This window comes from Podarcis cretensis (genome assembly GCF_951804945.1).
Source record: "Podarcis cretensis genome assembly, chromosome: 7".
Lineage (NCBI taxonomy): Eukaryota > Metazoa > Chordata > Lepidosauria > Squamata > Lacertidae > Podarcis > Podarcis cretensis.
Window position 1 is genome coordinate 66,550,754 of NC_137176.1, and position 20,334 is coordinate 66,571,087.

Below are 20,334 nucleotides of genomic sequence, written 5' to 3' on the forward strand. Positions count from 1 at the left end.
GACAGCATCTTTCACTGCACCTGAGAGAGCCAGGCAGGCCACATGACACACTGCATCTTTTAGCACCTGACATTCCTCACCTTAGCACCCGCAACCTAAGGCAGTTGCTTTAATTTACCTAATGATAAGTACTAGTTATAGTTGAAAGTCCCAGGATGGGTGGGCCAAGAGCTTTAACGTGTTAACCTCAATAAGTTCAGTTTTGACTTCCAGATCTGCTACTCCCCCTTTCACAATACAAGATCTAAGCAGAAATCTTGCATTGCAAATAGAACTTGGGTCCTGCATAGAAACATCTGTGCAGTGTTTACATTTCCTTCTAACTGCATTCCTAAAAGGCAGACAATAATTAAGAACTGAGGAAAGGCACAGCATAGTTGACTGAGAATACATGATGTGTAGAGAGTTTATATGGTGCAAAAAAAAACCTGTGACCAACCCTCAACACTCCCTTCCCCCCAACACCCCCCCCAAAAGTATTTCTGAAGTGGATGTATCCTCTGAGCCAACACAGTTGGTAGATTTTCCTTAAGTTCTATGATCCCATGCATTTTTCATAAATTAATATTCCCCAATGGAAACTCTTCCTCCATTTATCGTTATAGGAAAATGATGCCAGAATTGAGAGTCCCTGACTTAATATATGTTTATATTTACCCCAAAGAGTATCTAAAGTTTTGATGCATGGATTTGGTTTAATAATACCCTTGTCAAATTGTGTACAGTGCAAGAGAGGGTTTGTTTGTTTTAATTCTGTTGAAACATTGAATTGTTTTAATATGACTGATCTGGGTGGAACCATTGCCAGAATACCTACTTGGGTCTTGGGTCCTAAGCTCCTAAGTAAGAACTGGGCAGCTAAATGATAGTGCAAAACATCCCAGGTTCAATCCCAGCTAGGGCTGGGAGTGTCCCCCTACCGAAACCCAAGAGATCTGTTGCCAGTCAGTGTAGATGGTATCAAGCTACAATATCTAAGGTAGTTTCCTATTTTCCCTAGGAAAACTTTTACACCCTGTCATTAGGATTTATGTGTTAGACTGCAGCCCGCTGGGAAAGTCAGTATAATCTTCCTTTACTGAACACATTGTTCGTGGGTAAGCTGCCAAAGATAAATACCATTCTCATATAAAACAATATATATATATATATATATATATATATATATATATATATATATATATATAACCTTTTAGAGTTTAGTTTATTCTCCAAAGAGCTCTAAACAGGTTTCTATGACTACTTGAGAAAATGCTAATGAAACACGTTAGGAAGAGAGTATGTGAGATCAGGAAGGTGGGTGAAATAATTTCTCAAAATATATGTTGCCAGGGGGAATGATACTGCATTTGGTTAACTTTTCATCTGAAGAAAATGGGATTTCAGCGAAGGCTTTCATTTCATGATTCGTCTTGTCTTCAAGATGTGAACTTTTGGAAAGATCAGAGGACAGAAAATTGGCTTCTTTCTTCTACTTTGAAAATCATTGAGAGAAACTAGCTGAAGCCCTTCTTGTGGCACCTGGGCGTTGTTTAGTTCAAGGTTGGGTTGAGTGAGGGCTATTCCCTTGTGGCCACTGTGAGCCTGGTGACAGCCCTAAAGAGGGTTGAGAGATGGTTATTTATTTTTTACTTCATTATTTCTACAAGAGAGCCAGGAAATCTGGTGTGGAGAAGCTTTCAGCCTTCTTTGGACAATAACATATGCAGCCTTGGTGCTTGATGATGCAGCCTCAGTCCAGTATATCTGAAGGAGCATCTCCACCCCCATCGTTCTACCTGGACACTGAGGTCCAGCGCTGAGGGCCTTCTGGTGGTTCCCTTGCTGCAAGAAGCCACGTTACAGGGAACTAGGCAGAGGGCCTTCTTGGTAGTGGCACCCACCCTGTGGAATGCCCTCCCACTAGATGTCAAGGAGAACAACAACTACAAGACTTTTAGAAGACATCAGAAGGCAGCCCTGTTTAGGGAAGCTTTTAATTTTTGATGCATTGCTGTATTTTAATATTTTGTTGGAAGTCGCCCAGAGTGGCTGGGGAAGCACAGCTAGAGAGGTGGGGTATAAATATTATTATTATTATTATTAGGCAGGGAAATTATGACCTCTCTGACTTCCACATGCCTGCCTAGGCAGCCTTGAACAGCTTCTTCCACCAGCAGTTACAAAAATCTGTAGATGACTACCATCATAGGGGGTGCCACTTCCATCATAGATGGCATCAGAAGGGATTGGGGGACAAGTGCCTTCCCAAACAAGCAGTTTGCCCTCCACTTACCTCCTGCCATTTCTGAACTCTGGTCATTAAACATATTGTCACGGACTGACTGGAGGCAGAGGAGTGGTCAGAGGCACTAGCTGGGGAACCCTCAGGGGAAGAAGGCTCAAAGCCCAAGGGATTGGTGGTGGAATGACAATGAGTGGTCAGAGGGAGAAGAAGGAGCAGACTGGGAGGAGGAGGCGTTGGAAGCTGAAGAGGTAACGGGGTTTAGTGAACAGGAAGAGTCTGTGGCAGAGAACGGTTCAGACTCAGAGACAGAAGCAGAGGAAACAGAGATGGTGCCTGTGACCAGCTCCCCTCTCCTCTGGTCTCCTAGAACACACAAAGAAGAGGGCAGAGTAGAGAGTGGTTGTGAGCAAATGCGGTCTATGACTGCTTGGGCAAGACCCTCAAGAAGAGGAGCATTAGAGAGCGGTGGGAAGGAGGGGACCATCCGTCCTTGCAACTACAGTCGTACCTTGGTTTTCAAACAGCTTAGTTCTTGAACGTTTTGGCTCCCGAACGCCGCAAACCCGGAAAAGACCATTCTAGTTTGTGAACTATTTTTGGAAGCCAAATGTCCGACGCAACTTCCTGCAGCCAATTGGAAGCCGCGCTTTGGTTTCTGAATGTTTTAGAAGTCGAACGGACTTTCGGAACGGATTCCATTCGACTTCCAAGGTACGACTATACTGTACCTCACTGCAGCAAGACTTACTGGGAAGACGATTCTAGGATCACTAGGCCTGCGCTGTTTCAGCTTCCTTGAATAAAGAGTTAACTTCATTGCGTTACCAGATTCCATTCACTAATATCTTCTCTAAACCTCTCTCCTTCATTAAGCATGGCTGTTAATTTCCACATTTTCCCAAGAAGCCCATTTTTCTAGGTTTTCCCATGGTTTTGCATATAATGTTTGATCCAGCATTATAATATTGTTATGAATCTGTGGGTGCAGGATGTCCTAAATTCCCGATAAATTTAGAGCTGGGTTTTAATTAAGGTTTGGGGGTGCCAAAACTAATTTCCTTGGAAGTAATAGCCAGACTCATGTGTATTTAAGATGTGTGTTAGCCCCTGTTAATCCCCTGGGATAAGCATATATGAAGAGTTAATTAACCTAGGCAATCTTCCTAAATCGAGTATCAGCTATCCACCCCCCTTTAATCCTAGGCAGTCAACATGGGTGAAAGCTAATTTTCTTTGAGGTGTTGAGCCACTGGCAAGTCAAAGGCAAATCTCATTTACAAATGGATGGGTTTCCTTCGTCCCTGAACAGAAGGATGTAGTTTTAAAGGCAGTACCATAGTTTTAGAGGGAGGACTGGAGTTTCAGAATGGCAGTTTGGCATTAAGAAACAATGTGCTGGAGAGAGATGCTGCTGTCAGTTCTTGGAAGCAGTGCTGTGCAAATGAGAGGGACAGAACCCTCTTTGGGATATTGATGTGCTGAACTGTCTCCGTTGAAAGCTTCAGGTTGTGTGTGTGTGTGTGTGTGTGTGTGTGTGTAACCATATATCAGAAAGGCACTGTAGTCTTTGCTGTGCCTAATTGTCCAAAAGGAACCACAAATCCTGTGTAAAGCATGCCTGGTACCCCTGGAATCTCACATGACTCATAGGGGTGGCATGTAGTAGTATGTTAAGAGTTGAGCGAACTTGTTGCCTGGAGGATGTGGAAGTCAAGCTACCTACAAAATCACGTGTTTATCAAGGCAAATTTATTCTTGGCATTCAGTCAGTGTTTTACATTTGATGCCAAATGACAGGCATATTTAGATTCTGAATTTAATGTTTAAGACTGTTCTGCTGAAAAAAGAAAACAAGAGAAAGCAAAAGTATTGTGCCATTATATTTAGCAGCTCGTGGTTATTATCCCTTAGCTATGTTACTGTGCTTAATATTGGTGTGTAATTTTTATATCTTTTTGTTATGTAGTGAAGTTTCACCCTGGGCTAGCAGGGGGATACTGTAGATAGTTTTCACTCAGGTCTGTAGATAGTTTTCACTCAGGTCCACGTCAGTTATTTTAGGCGGGAAACTCTGGGTTGTTGTTGCTACAATGTTGACAGCCGGCTGCCTATAAAAGCAGGCCGGCTGAGCTGTTTGCTGTCAGTTCTATTCCAGCTTACAAAATAGAGCGGCTTTGGAGAAATCGCTGTGTCGTCTGCTATGTCAACCCACAACTTAACACTTTTCATATCTTGCATTGCTACAAACAAGCTTAGGAAGATACTGTGCTTGACTGTGTGCAAGTTTGGGCGTTGTTGTTTAAAAAGCCAACTCAGTAATTAGCACCCCTTTGGGTTGGTTTTTAACTTGTAATCGTGTAGGAACCACAGGGCTGTGCACACCCTCAACCTTGCCTATAACCTCTAGAAATCAGTCCACTGTTTTGCACAATTGTACAGGAAACTAAAGTTGTTGGGTTAAAAATCATGAAGAAGCAGCACACATTGGGAGATATCTGGGGTCTAATGTGGAATAATCGGCAGCCATGTTCTGCAACTCTGGCATGCTTAGACATTCCCAGCAAAGTATGAACCAGTATGACCACACTCATTCAAATAATAGTAGCTTTGCGGCACACTTCCTATAGTGACAGACGGAAAGGGTTTTCTTCTTCCTCACATAACCTTTTTTACGTGTGGTTCTGTTATGAAACAGGACTTCTGTAGACTGCCCCTTCAGTGATGCATGTATGATGTATAGGGGGGTGGCCTTGAGCTACAGGGTGGGAATTTCAAAAGTCTATGTAAGAACTTGCACACCAATGTTCTGGGTTCCTCCTCCCTCCTGCTTGGTAGTTTGAGCACCCTGTTGAAACAGTTTAATAAAGATCAGGCTTACTAGCTGCTTTGCTTCTCAATATTCTCTGGTTGGCCTCTGTTATTTTATTCTGCCCATAGGGAACCTACAGAAGGACTCTATACTGCAGGGGTCGGCAACGTGCAGCCCATGGGCTGGATGTGGCCCACAAGCTATCCCAAACCGAGCCGCCCGCTCAGCGAGTCCCCCGTGCACTGCACTAAAGTGGCGCACCACTCGACAAGTGGTGTCAGAAATTGCTTCTGTGCACATGCAGATATTGGAAATCGTGTCTGCACATGTCTAGACGCCAAAAATCGCTTCTGCACAGGCACGATTTTCGGCGTCTGGGCATGCACAGGAGCAATTTTTGGTGCAGCTGACATGCCCAGATACAATTTCCGGCATTGCACTCACCAGTCCGGCCCACGGACAATCTCCGTGGGTGTGATCCGGCCCATGGCCAGTAAACCTTGCCGACCCCTGCTATACAGGCTCTTGGGTACCTCATAAGGGAAAAGGAGCAGGTTTTTTTTTCTTATAACAATTTGGCGAACCAGGTCCAGGAGTTTTGGTTGACTGGATTCTGGGGGCAAGGGAGGACTGATGGCCCAGCGTGCACCAGGCCAGGTTCCTACCCTCCCCTCCCGTTACAGGTGGGGTTTCTGCTTTCCTGTGCTCAGGTCCCATTTAAATCATGTGGGAATAGCCGCACCAGCTCTACATTGTCCTGGGAATAGCTGTACATGAGAATAGGCACCATTCAAATATTACTGGAGTGGTGGGGGGTTCCAGCCTTGAGAAGATCAATCCTTGGTGATGACAGATGTTAACAAGTTTGAAGCTTTGGGTAAAACATTTCACCAAGATTCATCACTAGTCTTGGCTGGATTGACATGAAGTGGGTGTATCCTCAAACAAAAATCTCCAGTTTGGGGCTAACTTTGATATATTGCTTTTTAAACACCCACATTTCACTTCCAGCCTCAACCTCCTTATATTTCTGCCTTCTTTCTGATGCCACCGAGATACCAAACACTGATGCTTAGATAATATTGGAAACAGCCTTACTAGAAAAATTAACCAATAAACTGAAACTGCCATGGGGACAAATAGAAGAAGACGCCTTCACCCTGGTATGGCTCCCCTTTATCACATACACATCCCAACAAGACAATGACAAAAATCCACCATCAGCATACAAATCAATATGGCTAACCTGATCCAAAACACCCACACACCCCACTCACACATGAAAACAAAGACCACCACAGCCAACCACAAACAAACAACCACACCCTAGGCCAACCCCAGCCTCTCTCACCACCAAAGGAACACAAGTGAACAACAGAGAACCTGCACAAGCAACGCTGACACCAAACCCTACATATAGTAAGTAAAATAGAAACATCGCCACCCGACCCCACCCCTACCCATCTTCCCCCCCTCCACCCCTTTCCCCCTTTTCTTCCTAATGTCTCAACAAATGAAACTGATTTGTAAAAATGTTACATGGAAAAAATACGAGAGAGAGACATTGCACATACTTTTGTAAATCAAGAAAATCTTTAATAAGAAATACATTAAAAACATAAAAAACCAAAGTGTTTCCCTAAGGAAAGACATGAAGTAGCCTGCTGTTGTACTTACCTATTGATCATTGGTTTTTTTAGCACTCTTGCTTCCTCTTTTTTCCCCTTTAGTGTTAGAGCTCAGCTCTACGCAGAGATTAAAAATGAGAAAACTTGTTGTTGTTTAAAGAAACACCTTTCTGGAATCAATTTGATTTTCAAGGGAAAAACCAGCCATCTGTGCAACCAATTTTCCTTCTGCGTCTTTGATTTCAGATGATGGCAAACTATCCTTTGATGAATTCAAAGCTTACTTCGCTGACGGAATCCTGAGCAGAGAAGAACTGCATGAGCTGTTTCACACCATCGACACGCACAACACAGAGTGGGTAACATCATTTAAAAGTCATATGGGCAGCCTTTAGAAAGGCAGTATGGTTGTGCAATATGAATTTTCCTGCAGCTTTACGAATAGCATATGAAATGCCATGGAACAGCATTGTTTGGTGCTGTTTGGTGCCCATGGCCTGCATTCTGTGTTTCTAAACAAGATGCTACAAAAATAACAATAAATGGGTAATTCATCTCCCTTGTAACTCCCAGTTTCTGGGTTTTCCCACCCCCAATGTTCAGCCTGGACACCGAGATCCAGCTCCGAGGGCCTTCTGGCGGTTTCCTCGTTGCGAGAAGTGAGGTTACAGGAAACCAGGCAGAGGGCCTTCTTGGTAGTGGCGCCCACCCTGTGGAACGCCCTACCATCAGATGTCAAGGAAATAAACAACTATCTGACTTTCAGAAGACATCTGAAGGCAGCCCTGTTTAGGGAATTTTAAAATGTTTGATGTTTTATCACATTATTATTATTATTATTATTATTATTATTATTATTATTATTATTTTGGGAGCTGCCCAGAGTGGCTGGGGAAACCCAGTCAGATGGGCGGGGTATATATATATATATTTATTTATTTTGCCTCTTTTGAGAAGGAAGGCTCATTATAAATCAATGGTAGAGCACCATGACCCTGTACGTATGTTATTTGTGTTTCAGCCCTCTGCCTGTTCTGTGTAAGCTGGCCTCAGAGCTAGTAGGTAGTTCCAGTTTCATAAAGCAGGCATTCTGCTGTTCTCTTGGAGTCCTATGTGGTGCATGGAAGGTGTGTGACCATGTAACTAGGGACCCACTTAAGAATATTACAGGTTCCCCATCCATATTCTAGATCTGCTTGAAAAGAGGCGTGACCATAGCTCAGTGCTTAGAATGTCACACATCTCCAGCTTGATCCTTGGTGTCTTTGATTAGAAAGGCCAGTGTTTCTGGATAGGATGTTGAGCCTGAGCCTAGGAGATGTGAGTTCAGGTGCCATCATAGCCATTGTCTCAGTGAGTAGCCTTGGGCAAGTTGCTATTGGTCATTATTGATTTCCAGTTTATTAAATGCAAATAATAATACATCACTTGGACCAGTGATTGCAAAGAGCCGCAGTCCTGTATACTTACTTGGGGAAAGTCCCCTTGAACTCTATGGGATTTGCTGCTGAGTAAACATGCATAGAACTGGGCTATGTCATTAATATTAGGAAGCATTTTTTAAAATAACATTTTATTAATTTTCCAGTAGTAACAAAAATAAAACGAACAGCAATAATAAAAAAAGAATCCAAACAGAACAAATTGACTTCCCCCTATTCCCTTCCTTGGTTCCATTGTATATCAAGATACTACATGTCCATTGTAAAAATTTAACCATTTGAATTACTTATTGTCCATTCATAATAAAATTACAAGTATTCTTAAAACCCTGATAATGTGTTAACCTGTGTACGTCGCTTCTGTATATCATTTTCTTCCTTCCTTCTGGAGCCAACCAGGTTTGCTCCCTTTTCTTCTGGCTTGGCTCCTCTGCCTTGCCATTGGTGTATGATTTCCCCAGAAACTGCATTCTTACATTATTCCTTTGCTTTATGATCCACCCGTCACTCTAAGGTCCCAGAGTGGGTTGCAGTTTAGAACACAGCATTATTTATACCACAGTATGTTGTGATGCAGTTACTGGGAAAGTCATGCCAATTGCACTATTTCACCTTGAATATATGTGTTACAGTTCAGAGGAGAACATGGTCAATCATAAGCTAAAAGAAATAATTGCCTACTTAATATTTAGAGCTGCTGCAGAAGTCAATTCTCAGCTTTAGTCAGAAGCAAAAGAGCTGCTCTGCTGATATATCTTATCTGTAGCCCAGTGAAAGGTGAAAGCGAGAATATGCAAATTGGGAAGATCAACCCTCAAGTTCCGCCCTGCCATTTGCTGGAACAAGGCTCAAAATTCCACTTTAAGATGATTCAAAATTACAATTAGAGGCTCTGGGCTCAGCTGGTGTATGGAGGCCTTGCATCAAATCTGCAGCTACCTTTACCAAGCTTTACTAATTACTCTGATTAACACCAGCTGTGGCCTTGAACCTCCCCACCCCATCATTCCTTTGTGAAACAGCGGGGGATTGTTTTTACCCTATCAGAAAAAGGACTAGTTTGTAAACTCACAGAATGGGTCCTCTCTATACATAGCAAGGAGTTTTGACACTTCAACCACCACACCATAGCCCTGTGCATTCAATGAATGGGAGAGAGGGGGGTGTCACTGTTGTCTCATCACGCCAACAGGTTTTTTTCTAGGGGGACAGCCCTCTGTTTGAAGAAGTGCTCTATCTGGTCCAAATCTGGTTTGAGGATAAAGAAGGGGAGCACGGGGCTTTGAAGTTCCTCATCACCAGTTAGTGGGTGGACAGCAGCCCCAGCACACACATGACAACACAGGTCACCTGCTCATAGGCTGCCCCAGACCCTCAAAGTGTCCCTATTTTCCAGGGACAGTCCCAGATTTACAGAAGGCATCCCAGTTTCTGATTTGATCCCAGAACGTCCCAATTTTCAGCGGAGAAATATTGGCAGGTATGGTAAAGGTAAAGGGACCCCTGACCATTAGGTCCAGTCGCAGACGACTCAGGGGTTGCGGCACTCATCTCGCTTTACTGGCCGAGGGAGCCGGCGTTTGTCCACAGACAGCTTCCGGGTCATGTGGCCAGCATGACTAAGCTGCTTCTGGCAAACCAGAGCAGCTCACAGAAATGCCGTTTACCTTCCCACCGGAGCGGTACCTATTTTTCTACTTGCACTTTGACATACTTTGATGTGCTTTCGAACTGCTAGGTTGGCAGGAGCAGGGACCAAGCAACGGGAACTGACCCTATCGCGGGGATTTGATCAGCAAGCCCTAGGTTCAGTGCTTTTAGACCACAACGCCACCCACATCCCTGGCAGGTATGGTAGGGCATCCATATTTTCATCGGAGGAATGTTGGAGAGTATAAATAGTAAAATGTGACCTCAAGCCATCTGAAGGCAGCCCTGTGTAGGGAAGCTTTTTCATGTTTAATTGTGTTTTTATATATCATGGAAGCCTCTCGGAGTGGCTGGGGCAACCCAGTCAGATGGCTAGGGTATAAATAGTAAAATTATGATTATTGAATAAGATATCCTTATTTTCATTGGAGAAATGTTGGAAAATATGCTGCTCTACTATGGCGAGGTGTATTGTATCTCTGTCCAAATTATAGGCATTATTTTAAAATGTGCACCCTTACACCAGAGTCAGTTTTAGGGTAGCGTGACCAGTGTGGTCACACTGGGTGCCCCACTGCCAAAACAATGCTGTAGAACAGAGTGCAAGGGGCAGAGGGAGTGCTGAATTTTAGTGTTGCGCAGGGCGCTGCTGAAATTTGAGAGAATATGTGAATTTTATGTATCCACTTTTTCTTTTTATGATGAATTGCAAATGGCCACCCTACTCCCAACCGGCACATATTCATTAGAAAGTCAGGAGACAGCACTCGTGCATACAGCTGCATAACTGAACAGCAGTCTCCACGTAATCCAAATTCTCTTGTGTTTGGGGGGTCGTCCGCACTTCTGCTTGTTCCGTGCTTTCTAGGCATGGGTCCGAGTGGTTTTCCGTTTGCCCCACTGCATTCCCCAGGAAAACCCGCTTTTTACCACTCAATCGGAACAAACTGCAGAAAATCCGACATACTTCATTCCATTTTAGCAGTAAACGGCAGTTTCCCCTGGGCAAGCGTAAATGTGAACGGCACCTTAGATTTGCACATGACCTATCTACAGATATTCCATTTAATACCCATTTGCAGGGCCAGATTTAGCTTTGATGAGGCCCTAAGCTACTGAAGGTAATGGGGCTCTTTATATGTCCAGCTGTCCTTTGTCAGCAACAAATTGTCGCTGTTTTTTGTGTTGAATATATGCTATATGGTAATTTATGGACCTAATAGGTATTTATGGACCCTAATAGGGGACGGGACGCAGGTATAGGTATTTATGGACCCTAATAGGGGACGCAGGTGGCGCTGTGGGTTAAAGCCTCAGCGCCTAGGACTTGCCGATCGAAAGGTCGGCGGTTCGAATCCCTACGGCGGGGTGCGCTCCCGCTGCTCGGTCCCAGCGCCTGCCAACCTAGCAGTTCGAAAGCACCTCCGGGTGCAAGTAGATAAATAGGGACCGCTTACCAGCGGGAAGGTAAACGGCGTTTCCATGTGCGGCTCTGGCTCGCCAGAGCAGCGATGTCACGCTGGCCACGTGACCCGGAAGTGTCTCCGGACAGCGCTGGCCCCTGGCCTCTTAAGTGAGATGGGCGCACAACCCCAGAGTCTGTCAAGACTGGCCCGCACGGGCAGGGGTACCTTTACCTTTACCTTTAATAGGTATTGAAAGCCATTTGCACATCACAAATAGGAGCCTACACAACACAAAACACTGTTGCTGTGTGTAGATTTTATTTTATTTGTTTTTTATCTTATATTTTGGAAATGTACATCCAGTTTTTTTCCCTTTAATTTTTTTGGGCCCCCCCAAGAGACTGGGCCCCTAAGCTGTAGCTTGTTTAGCTTATACGTGAATCCGGCACTGCCCATATGCCCCAATATGTGTTCATTTAGCACACCTAGCATGCCTGCAAACTGTTAGAGGAGGAGGCTGGATGCCTCTGGCAGAACGTGCCAGGTGGCCTCAGGCATGCATTAAGCTGTAAGAGCTCCCTAAGGTCTGCTTAATAGCCTTTCAGCTAGTTCTAGAGGTAATGTTAGGATTTTGCAGATGAACCGTTCACACTACATAAGATGCACAGTGTTTGCACATTAGTTGTGAGGTCAAATTTATTCCCCCAAGGCAGCGCTTCTGCTTTGAGGATCTTGGGTTTTCCCCAGACTCTGAGGGCAATGTGATAATAACTGTATGAGTCCTGTTTTTTATTTATTTGTTAATAGCTTGTTGCCTAAATCCCCAGAAATGTTAAATCCAAAGCTTATTGTTGTTATTTTCCTGTTGCGTTGGCTTAAGTGCTCATTAGGATAACAGGCAGGAGAATACCAGAGTTCTAAAGATAGATAAAAAAGGAGGACTTGTTCTATAATGTTACGTTTCAGTTGTGTGTTTTTTTAACCGTAACCAGCCAGTCAGCCTGATGATAGGCTGCTACTTCTGCTGCTTTGCTGCAAACAGCATCATCTTATAAACGGCAGCAGTAAATCCATAGTTGGCTCTGGCTCCCTGGAATTTGTTATAAGCAAATGCATTCAGTTCATAGTATCTCCATTAAAAAGTTTAATGTGTATGTCTTAAAAGGAGTGACATGAGCCATAGTCTTCACATTGTGTTGTCACTGCCCAAAGAGCAAATTACGAAAGGCATATCCAGATGTCTCGAGACTAGTTTCCAGGTGGATAAAATTGCATAATTCTTAATTCCAGCATCTTCCATAGTGCAAGGCATCCTTCAGCATGCTGGGGGGATGCATGAGGCCTATAATTTAGGAGAGATGGCATAGATCCTCCAGGCAAAGCATGTGCTCAAGTGGACAGTTTTTAAGATGTGTTCCGGAAGAGTTGTGATTGACAAGGGTGAAGCCAGCATCAAATCAATTTGGTTCTGGGGAGGTTCCAGGTCCAGCATGCCTGCAGAATAGCAATGCTTGTCAGCACTGCTGGAATAGCTCAATTAGTACGGCATGAGAATCTTAATCTCAAGCTCATGTGTATGAGCCCCACGTTGCGCTGGACTATATCCAATCTTTATAAAGCACCAATTCTGACTTGTTTGCAGAGACATTACGACAAATTATCATTCATCTTGATTTGCTGGTGCAGTGTTTACACAGCTTCCCTTTAATCATTGGTTCATCTCACACTTTTCAGTGTGTTTCCCTATCACTTTCCTAACAGCAAAAAACTCACTAAAAAGAAAAGTAAAATCTATTTGTTGCAAGAGTGCTTTAGTCGCATAACCTAAAGCTCCAATTTGTGCTTGAATTTCCCCTGCAAAATACTGACAGTCTGGAAGCAATCTCACTCCTCCCCAGGGACATTTCATATGCCTCCTCAGTAACCTAGGTCCAACATTTCCTAAAGCGGGAATATCATTTCTGTCAGTCTCTGGAAATTTATTCCCCTTTTGGTCAAGCATATTCACGCACACCTACTTTCTCCAAGTTACTTGCCATTTGTTTCAGAGGTCCTGCTGTAGGGGTGGTCTGCTGTCACACTGGCTTGTTAGGAAAGACTGAACTATAAATTTGGGTGCTTCATGTGGGCACATTTTTAGGCTGTCAGTATTTTCTAAAACACCGGAATAATTGTCATTTAAATCGTTTTGAACTTAGACTTCTGTTGAGGAAGCGTTCTTCTAACAGTTAATAGATAGCTAGAGCGCAGTTTGAAAAACCCCATTACAGAAGCAAATGTTCTTGCTCCTGCGCCTGCCTAGGAATTGTTTTAATAATGGGATCCTCAGGGAAATGGTGTCAGGGAAAAAGACAGGAGCATTCAGCAACACTACAAAATGAGGAGATGCCAAAAACTTGTAAAAAAAGAAGAAAAGGTTGCATTCTCATTCCTGAAGTCTCAGGAATATCATTGTGTGGTAGCTGATTGAAATATGGCAGCTGACAATCATTCTTGGTTTCCTCCACTCCTCTATTCCTCACTGCCACACTTCTGCTGGCAGATTCTGAGGATCAGGAGATATCCCCACAGCTTGAAACTCTGGAGCCTAGAACAAGCCAATGGCTGCAGAAGAACGTTCCGGATCTTTAACTAGCCTGATAACATCATGAATGGGCTGAGGCCTCTAGTCAATTAACACCTAGCTCAAGCCATAAATATAGGGCTGTTGCTCCAGGTCACGGCTGAGGCAACTTGTATGTTCTGCCTCAGCTGCAGGGCCACTAACCATGGTACTGAAATCCATAACTTGATCCATCTCCAAGGTTCCCTGTCAACTCGGAACCCAGGAACTATTGACTTCCCCACTGCTTGAGCTATCACATATCTGTGTGGTGGGGATCAGGACTCACATAGCAAATGCATGGAGAGGAAAGCAGGGCTGTTGCTGACCCTGCATGCAGTGTTGACTTACTCACATTAAGCATAGCATCTTCAGGAGGTACTATGCTCCTGATGTTCTGTGATTGTGCAAGCGAGTCTGTCCTGGACAAAAACGAAAGCAGAATAGAACAAAGGACTGAGACTCTTGGATGTGACGCAGAGTCTCTCCGCCCCACAATAGGCAGGACGCACACCCTGAGCTGTTTAACGCTGTAAGCTCAGGTTCTCCTCACACTTTCCACATACAGCTGTATGTTGAATGCAAATAGGACACAGGCAAGGGCACACCGATGCGTTTAATATTTGTTGTATAATTGGGGGTCGGGACAAGTGAATTTGTCTTAGTAGAAGAATTATTGATTCATGGGTACCCTATTAATACGTATTCATATATCACATGCTCTATTTTTACATTTATAAACTAAGGGGGTGGGGGTGAGATGGAGGTGGCAATATGTCCACGCAAGGTCCCCTTGAAGCTACATAGCGTTCAAACTCCTACTCAAAACAAATACACTTACTTGGAAGTAAGAAGGAGATCTTTATTCAGCAAGTATCGGTACAGGCTCGCCAGCAGACATGATGCTCAGGATTCAGTTTGGGAACAGGGGAAGAGGTTTAGAACTAGCTGGAAATGACAAGGATGTCCCAACAAGTTTCCCCGCTCCTCCCGCCAAGATCTAAAGGTGAGGCATGGCATGCTCACTCTCTCTCACTTTGCAGGAATTCTGAGATAGCAAGTGCATGCTGTGCTGGGACAGAGGGGCCTGCTCCTCTCTATGAAGGCGGCCCCTGCTTCTTGGTGACAATGCCCTCCTGTTTAGTCACTGCTGCTTCCTCTTTGGCCTTCCTCAGCTTCCAGAGAAACTCTCCTTTCCGCAGGAAGGTCAGAGGGAGAGACAGCATCCCTGCTCCCCCTTCTAAAGTGACTGGAGTTGGGACAGCAAGAGGAGAGATGCCTTCTCCTCCTCCTACCCAGGTTCCCACCATTTAGTCCCCATTTCTTCCTCTTCCTCCTCCAGGGCCTGCCAAGCCTTATTCCAACAGGGCCCAACAAAATCTGGTGCTCAATCTACAAGTTTATAATACCCCACAACTCAATAATCCCTGTTCAAGAGTTTACCCTTTATGCTCTTCACAACAGCATCTTGTGAGTTGCTGACGGCTCTTATAAGCACCATTCAGAGAGTTGAATAAACTGATCTGGTGCCTGTGTTCCCAGCTGCACAGCCATTCTCTGACTTGAATAATTCTCTTACGCAAGGAAGCAAATTGTGTTCCAGGTTTGTGGATGGATCTGTTGAGGGAAACGATGACAATCATTGTCATCGTGATTTGTTATTCACAACTGCTCCATTCTGTAGTGAATTTCATTTCGTGCATTTGTTATGAAGGCACGGAGAACAACTGAGCTACATCTCAATACAAGCACCCAATTGGAGAGAACAAATTTACAGGTCAGATAACGCAACTTCCATGCAGAATGGAATCTTTGCACCTCCATATGGCAGGAATTAAGTACTGGCTCAGGAAAAATTCTCACCCTCCACTTAAAAACCAATCATGGTATTTATGCTTGATACTCTGATGTGTGCATTGGCTCACTCAATTTTCCAGGCACGAGGCAGGTTACTGCTTATAAAATACAACACAGTCAAACGTTCCAGTGAAGTGCAGAGTGTTAAATAACTTCTGGATGACCTTGCTGTTGCATGGAACTCCTCAAAAGTGGTGAGCTTTCTATTAGCCTTGCCATAGTGGTCCATACAGTGGTAGTCTCCCAATTGGACTACTGTAATGCACTGTTTGTGGAGCTACCCTTGTGCCTGGTTTGGAAGTGGTAGCTGCTTAGGATGCAAAGTGGGACACCCAGCCTTACACCTATTATGCCAATGTTGAAAGATCTGCATTGGCTGCCTATTAGTTACCAAGCCAAGTTCAGGGTTTTGTGGTTAGCGTTTAAGGCCTGTACAACTTGGGGCCACCTTCCCCAGTTTGGACCAAGCCAATTTTTAAGATATCCCAAGGAGACAGCATGGAAGGAGACCTCGTCCTCTGGAATGCCCTCCCGTAGATAATTCAAGGGACTACAATAATGACCAAGCTCTCATTGACTTGTAATTTTTAAATTTTATTTTATTGGCACAGTTTTGTTTGCGATATCCTGTTTTCTTCCAATCAAATTTTTAGGTAATTTTATGGAAAGGTTTTGCTTGGGGTTTTTTTTTAATTGTTTCAAGTAAACTACTTATGAAATGGTATAAAATGTTTATATAAATAAATAAATGTAGCCTTCAGGGTGGTTGGGCTTAACATTTAAACAGCAACAGGATGCACACAATAGCAATTACAGCACTCGTTTTATGATGTTCTTCTTTTTACAGCAACCTTGACACAGAAGAACTTTTTGGTAAGTTAATTTTTACTCCCAAACCCTTCCGTTCTGGATGTGTCATGGACAGGTGGAGCTAAACAAAAGAGCTGTGTAGCCAAAGTGGCTCCTTTTTAATCACACCAGCTAATTATGTAAAATGCAGCTGTGCAGAACTCCTAGGGAAGGTAATCAATAAACCATTACCACTAATGAGACTAGATAAATGTGCAGAATTACATGCACCTCTTGTATGTCTTTTATTCTAAATTTCTTCTCCCCCTCTCTAGGATATTAACTTAAAATGTATCCCTCTTTTGCTTTGGGTGGGGCAAATGCTGCCTTTAAGTGATCCTGCCCCTTTTCTCAAATCTCCCCACTCCCCCAACACTGGATTGTTTAACGTGTAGATTATCTGCCAAGATTCCCCCCCCCCCAATCTTTGAGGGGGAGACTCCCTAGGGAAGCTGTCTGTGATTTCCTATGCTTTGTGAGTCTCCTTACATCTTGGTTTGATAGTTGATAGAAAGGCAAGGGTCATGTGATATTGTGTGAGGTATTTCAGACGCCTTACAAGAAGCCCTAGAATGATGTTCACCCCGTGATTATTTCCTTTTGTCACAGTTTCTGAATTATGTGTGTATGTATTGTATCTACAAAAAGAGGGTTCTATAGTACCATCTCAATAGCCACTTGCTAGGGCTGGTGTTAGCATCTGACATTCTTTCTCGAGGAGGTTCTTTACATTTTTGCCCATTTTGGTGCTGCTTTCCTTTTCATGTCCCCTTTGCTTCAACAATCTACTGTACCTTTCCTTGTGCAAGCTCCTGATCGCGTACATAGGAGTTAGAATACAGCACAGCATAGCCAGAAGCTGTACCATGTGTCATAAAGCATCAGGCTGTTAGCAAACTACTGTGACCCCCCATTCTAATGGGAAAGAGCCTTCTACCAGAGTTTAGATCCTTATGCTTCTTGTTCTCTCTATATATGTGTTTGATTCCTATTTTTTAAAAAAAAATTAAAAAATTAGAATAAATCCTTGATCTTTCTTCCTTTGCTTGAGCTGTGAATTTCTGTTTCTTTTAGAATATTTTTCCCAACACTTGGGAGAGTATGAAAATGTGCTGTCTGCTTTGGAAGACCTCAATCTATCCATACTGAAGGCAATGGACTCCACAAAGAAAGTAGGAGGAAGTTTTATTCCTGTTCTTCTGCAACACTTAGGATCTGTCTGTCTATCTATCATCTATCTATCTATCTATCTATCTATCTATCTATCTATCTATCATCCGCACTTTCATAATACAGTTGAACCTTCGTTCTCGAACGGCTTAGTTGACAAACAAATCGGAAGTAAGTGTGTCGCTTTTCAAATGTTTTTCGGAAGCCGAATGTCCGACGCGGCTTCTGCTTGAGTGCAGAAAGCTCCTGCAGCCAATCAGAAGCTGTGCCTTGGTTTTTGAACATTTCAGGAGTCGAACAGACTTCCAGAACAGATTAAGTTCGAGAACCAAGGTACCTCTGTATTATAATAAGGTTGTGTACAACATGCAAGATTATAATATGAGTTTAAAACATCAGTAATTACTGGTTGGTTAAAAAGAACAAAATCATATTGCCCAGGCCTGTCTAAACAACACAGTTTTCAGAAGACTTCAAAAAAGAAGGTGGCAAGGGTGATTCCTATTGGTAGGGAGTTCCACAGGCCACCCTAAAGGCTCAGTCCCTAGTAAAGGGATGAGTCTATTGGAGTGGACACACACACACTTTCAATTTCAATACTCTTCATGCCTGCAAAAGTTTTGGGAGGCTTCAGTTTCAATCAGTGCGTATCCCATAATATCCTGTTCAAATCCCGTAACTTTTTTATACCACAAAGGTTCTGGTTTATTTTTGTCCCCCTTTTGTTGCACAGTAGCCCCTTCAGAAGCATCACAGCACAAACTAAAACAGAATAAACCCCACCATGAATGTCCTGTTTTGATGCCAAGAGCATGTTGCAAAATGCGGGTTCTGGATTGTTGTCAGGTTTTCCCTGGCGTTTTCTTCACCCATTTGCAGAGTTATTGATAAATCCGTATGCAGACAACTGTTTTCATAAGTTGGGTCAATGATTCGATTTGTAAAAATGAGATATGTTTTTAGCCAGTGCATCCGAAGAATTGTATCAAATTAGCGGGTGGCAACAGATGAGGTTTTTACAGCTAGCAGTGATATATTAAGCATGTGCATCCTGTCCTCTTTTTGTAATTCTAGACACCTGCCTCGTTACTGGCTAGAGATGAACCTTTGATGTAATTCAGCAAGGGAAAATCCAGAAAGTATTTGAAATTACACTGGAATGTCAAAGGATGTGGATAGCAACTTTAGGTTGTTTTCCAAACATTTATCTCCTAGAAAGATCTGCCAGAACACACATTTCTGTTTTTCAGTGGTAAAGCACATGCAGTGCATGCAAAAGTTACCGGTAGGTAGAAAAAAGGTAAAGGTAAATGACCCCTTGACGGTTAAGTCCAGTCAAAGGCGACTGTGGGGTGTGGCACTCACCTTGCTTTCAGGCTGAGGGAGCCGGCGTTTGTCCACAGACAGCTTTCCTGGTCATGTGGCCAGCATGACTAAACTGCTTCTGCTGCAACGGAACACCATGACGGAAACCAGAGCGCACAGAAACACTGTTTACTTTCCCACTGCAGCGATAACTATTTATCTACTTGCACTGGTGTGCTTTCGAACTGCTAGGTTGGCAGGAGCTGGGACAGAGCAACGGGAGCTCACCCCGTTGCGGGGATTCGAACTGCCGACCTTCTGATTGGCAAGCCCAAGAGGCCCAGTGGTTTAGACCACAGCGCCACCCGCAAAAGTGCCTACCTTCAATCCATGACATTCCCAGAATGGGGCTGGGAAAGACCAGTGGCGTAGCGTGGGTTGTCAGCACCCGGGGCAAGGCAAGTAATTTGCGCCCCCTAACCCGTGGATTTGCGCCCCCTAACCCATGGATTTGCGCCCCCTAACCCTAACCCCCAGATGTTGCGCCCGGTGCGGCCGGCCCCCCCTGCACCCCCCACACTACGCCACTGGGAAAGACCCCTGAGACCTACTGCCAGTCTGTGCACCAGACACTCTGGAACTAGATAGACCACTGGTCTGACTCTGTATCAAGCAATTCCCTGTGTTCCTATTATTGAGTGCCTAGGTCAAGCAATTTGATTGTTGAGAAGCAGGACCCCATCACCCCTAGGTCTTTAGCGATGCAACACACCTACACCCAGAATCTTGCAAGATCAAACACGGTGCACACTTTTCCGGACGATCGGCTCACTGTTTCCCAAGGGTGCCCTGGAAACAAATGTAGATTTGTTGTGCAGCCGCAGACTTCAGCAGTGCAACTTAGAGGCAGATCAACAAAGGATTTTAGATCTCTTCCTTCGGAAAACAAGACTCTCCAAAGCCATAGAGGCCTTGGTCAGTTGGTGTTTTTTACTTGAGGAGAATTTCTGAACTGGGTCCCTGGATAAATCATTCATCTTTGGTATCCAGGGTAACCAAGTATGTGAGGGGTGAGGGGGTTTGAAAGAGAGAGAGAAAGAGAGAACGGATGGACAAACAATGTGGTCAGTGAACACCAGGTCAGTATTGGTTGAAAACAGCAAAAACCTGAACTCAGATAGGGAATAAAACTGCCATTGTCTTGTTCAAAGAGCTCTGCCCCCCCCCCATAGTAATAAAACAATGTATATCCTTTTATATCCGTTATTGATTTTATTACTCAGTTATAACATCACTGAGTGTGTTGCCATACCTGCAGCCATACCTGCGCTTAAATGTCTGCAAAGGAAATCCTGCTATCTGCTCCCTGAGCAATTAAGAACCTTAGAA

At 43.9% G+C, this 20,334-nt stretch overlaps 1 protein-coding gene across 2 annotated transcripts in view; it reads left to right on the forward strand.

The window, feature by feature from the left end:
- The window catches only part of NECAB1 (N-terminal EF-hand calcium binding protein 1), a 39,276-nt gene that overhangs the window by 2,979 nt on the left and 15,963 nt on the right, over positions 1-20,334 (forward strand). For both annotated transcript variants that reach the window (XM_079983172.1, XM_079983173.1), the window contains exons 3-5: positions 6,911-7,019; positions 16,469-16,494; positions 17,545-17,642. In XM_079983172.1, coding sequence (XP_079839298.1) covers positions 6,911-7,019; positions 16,469-16,494; positions 17,545-17,642 — 233 coding nt within the window. The remainder of the gene's footprint in view (positions 1-6,910; positions 7,020-16,468; positions 16,495-17,544; positions 17,643-20,334) is intronic.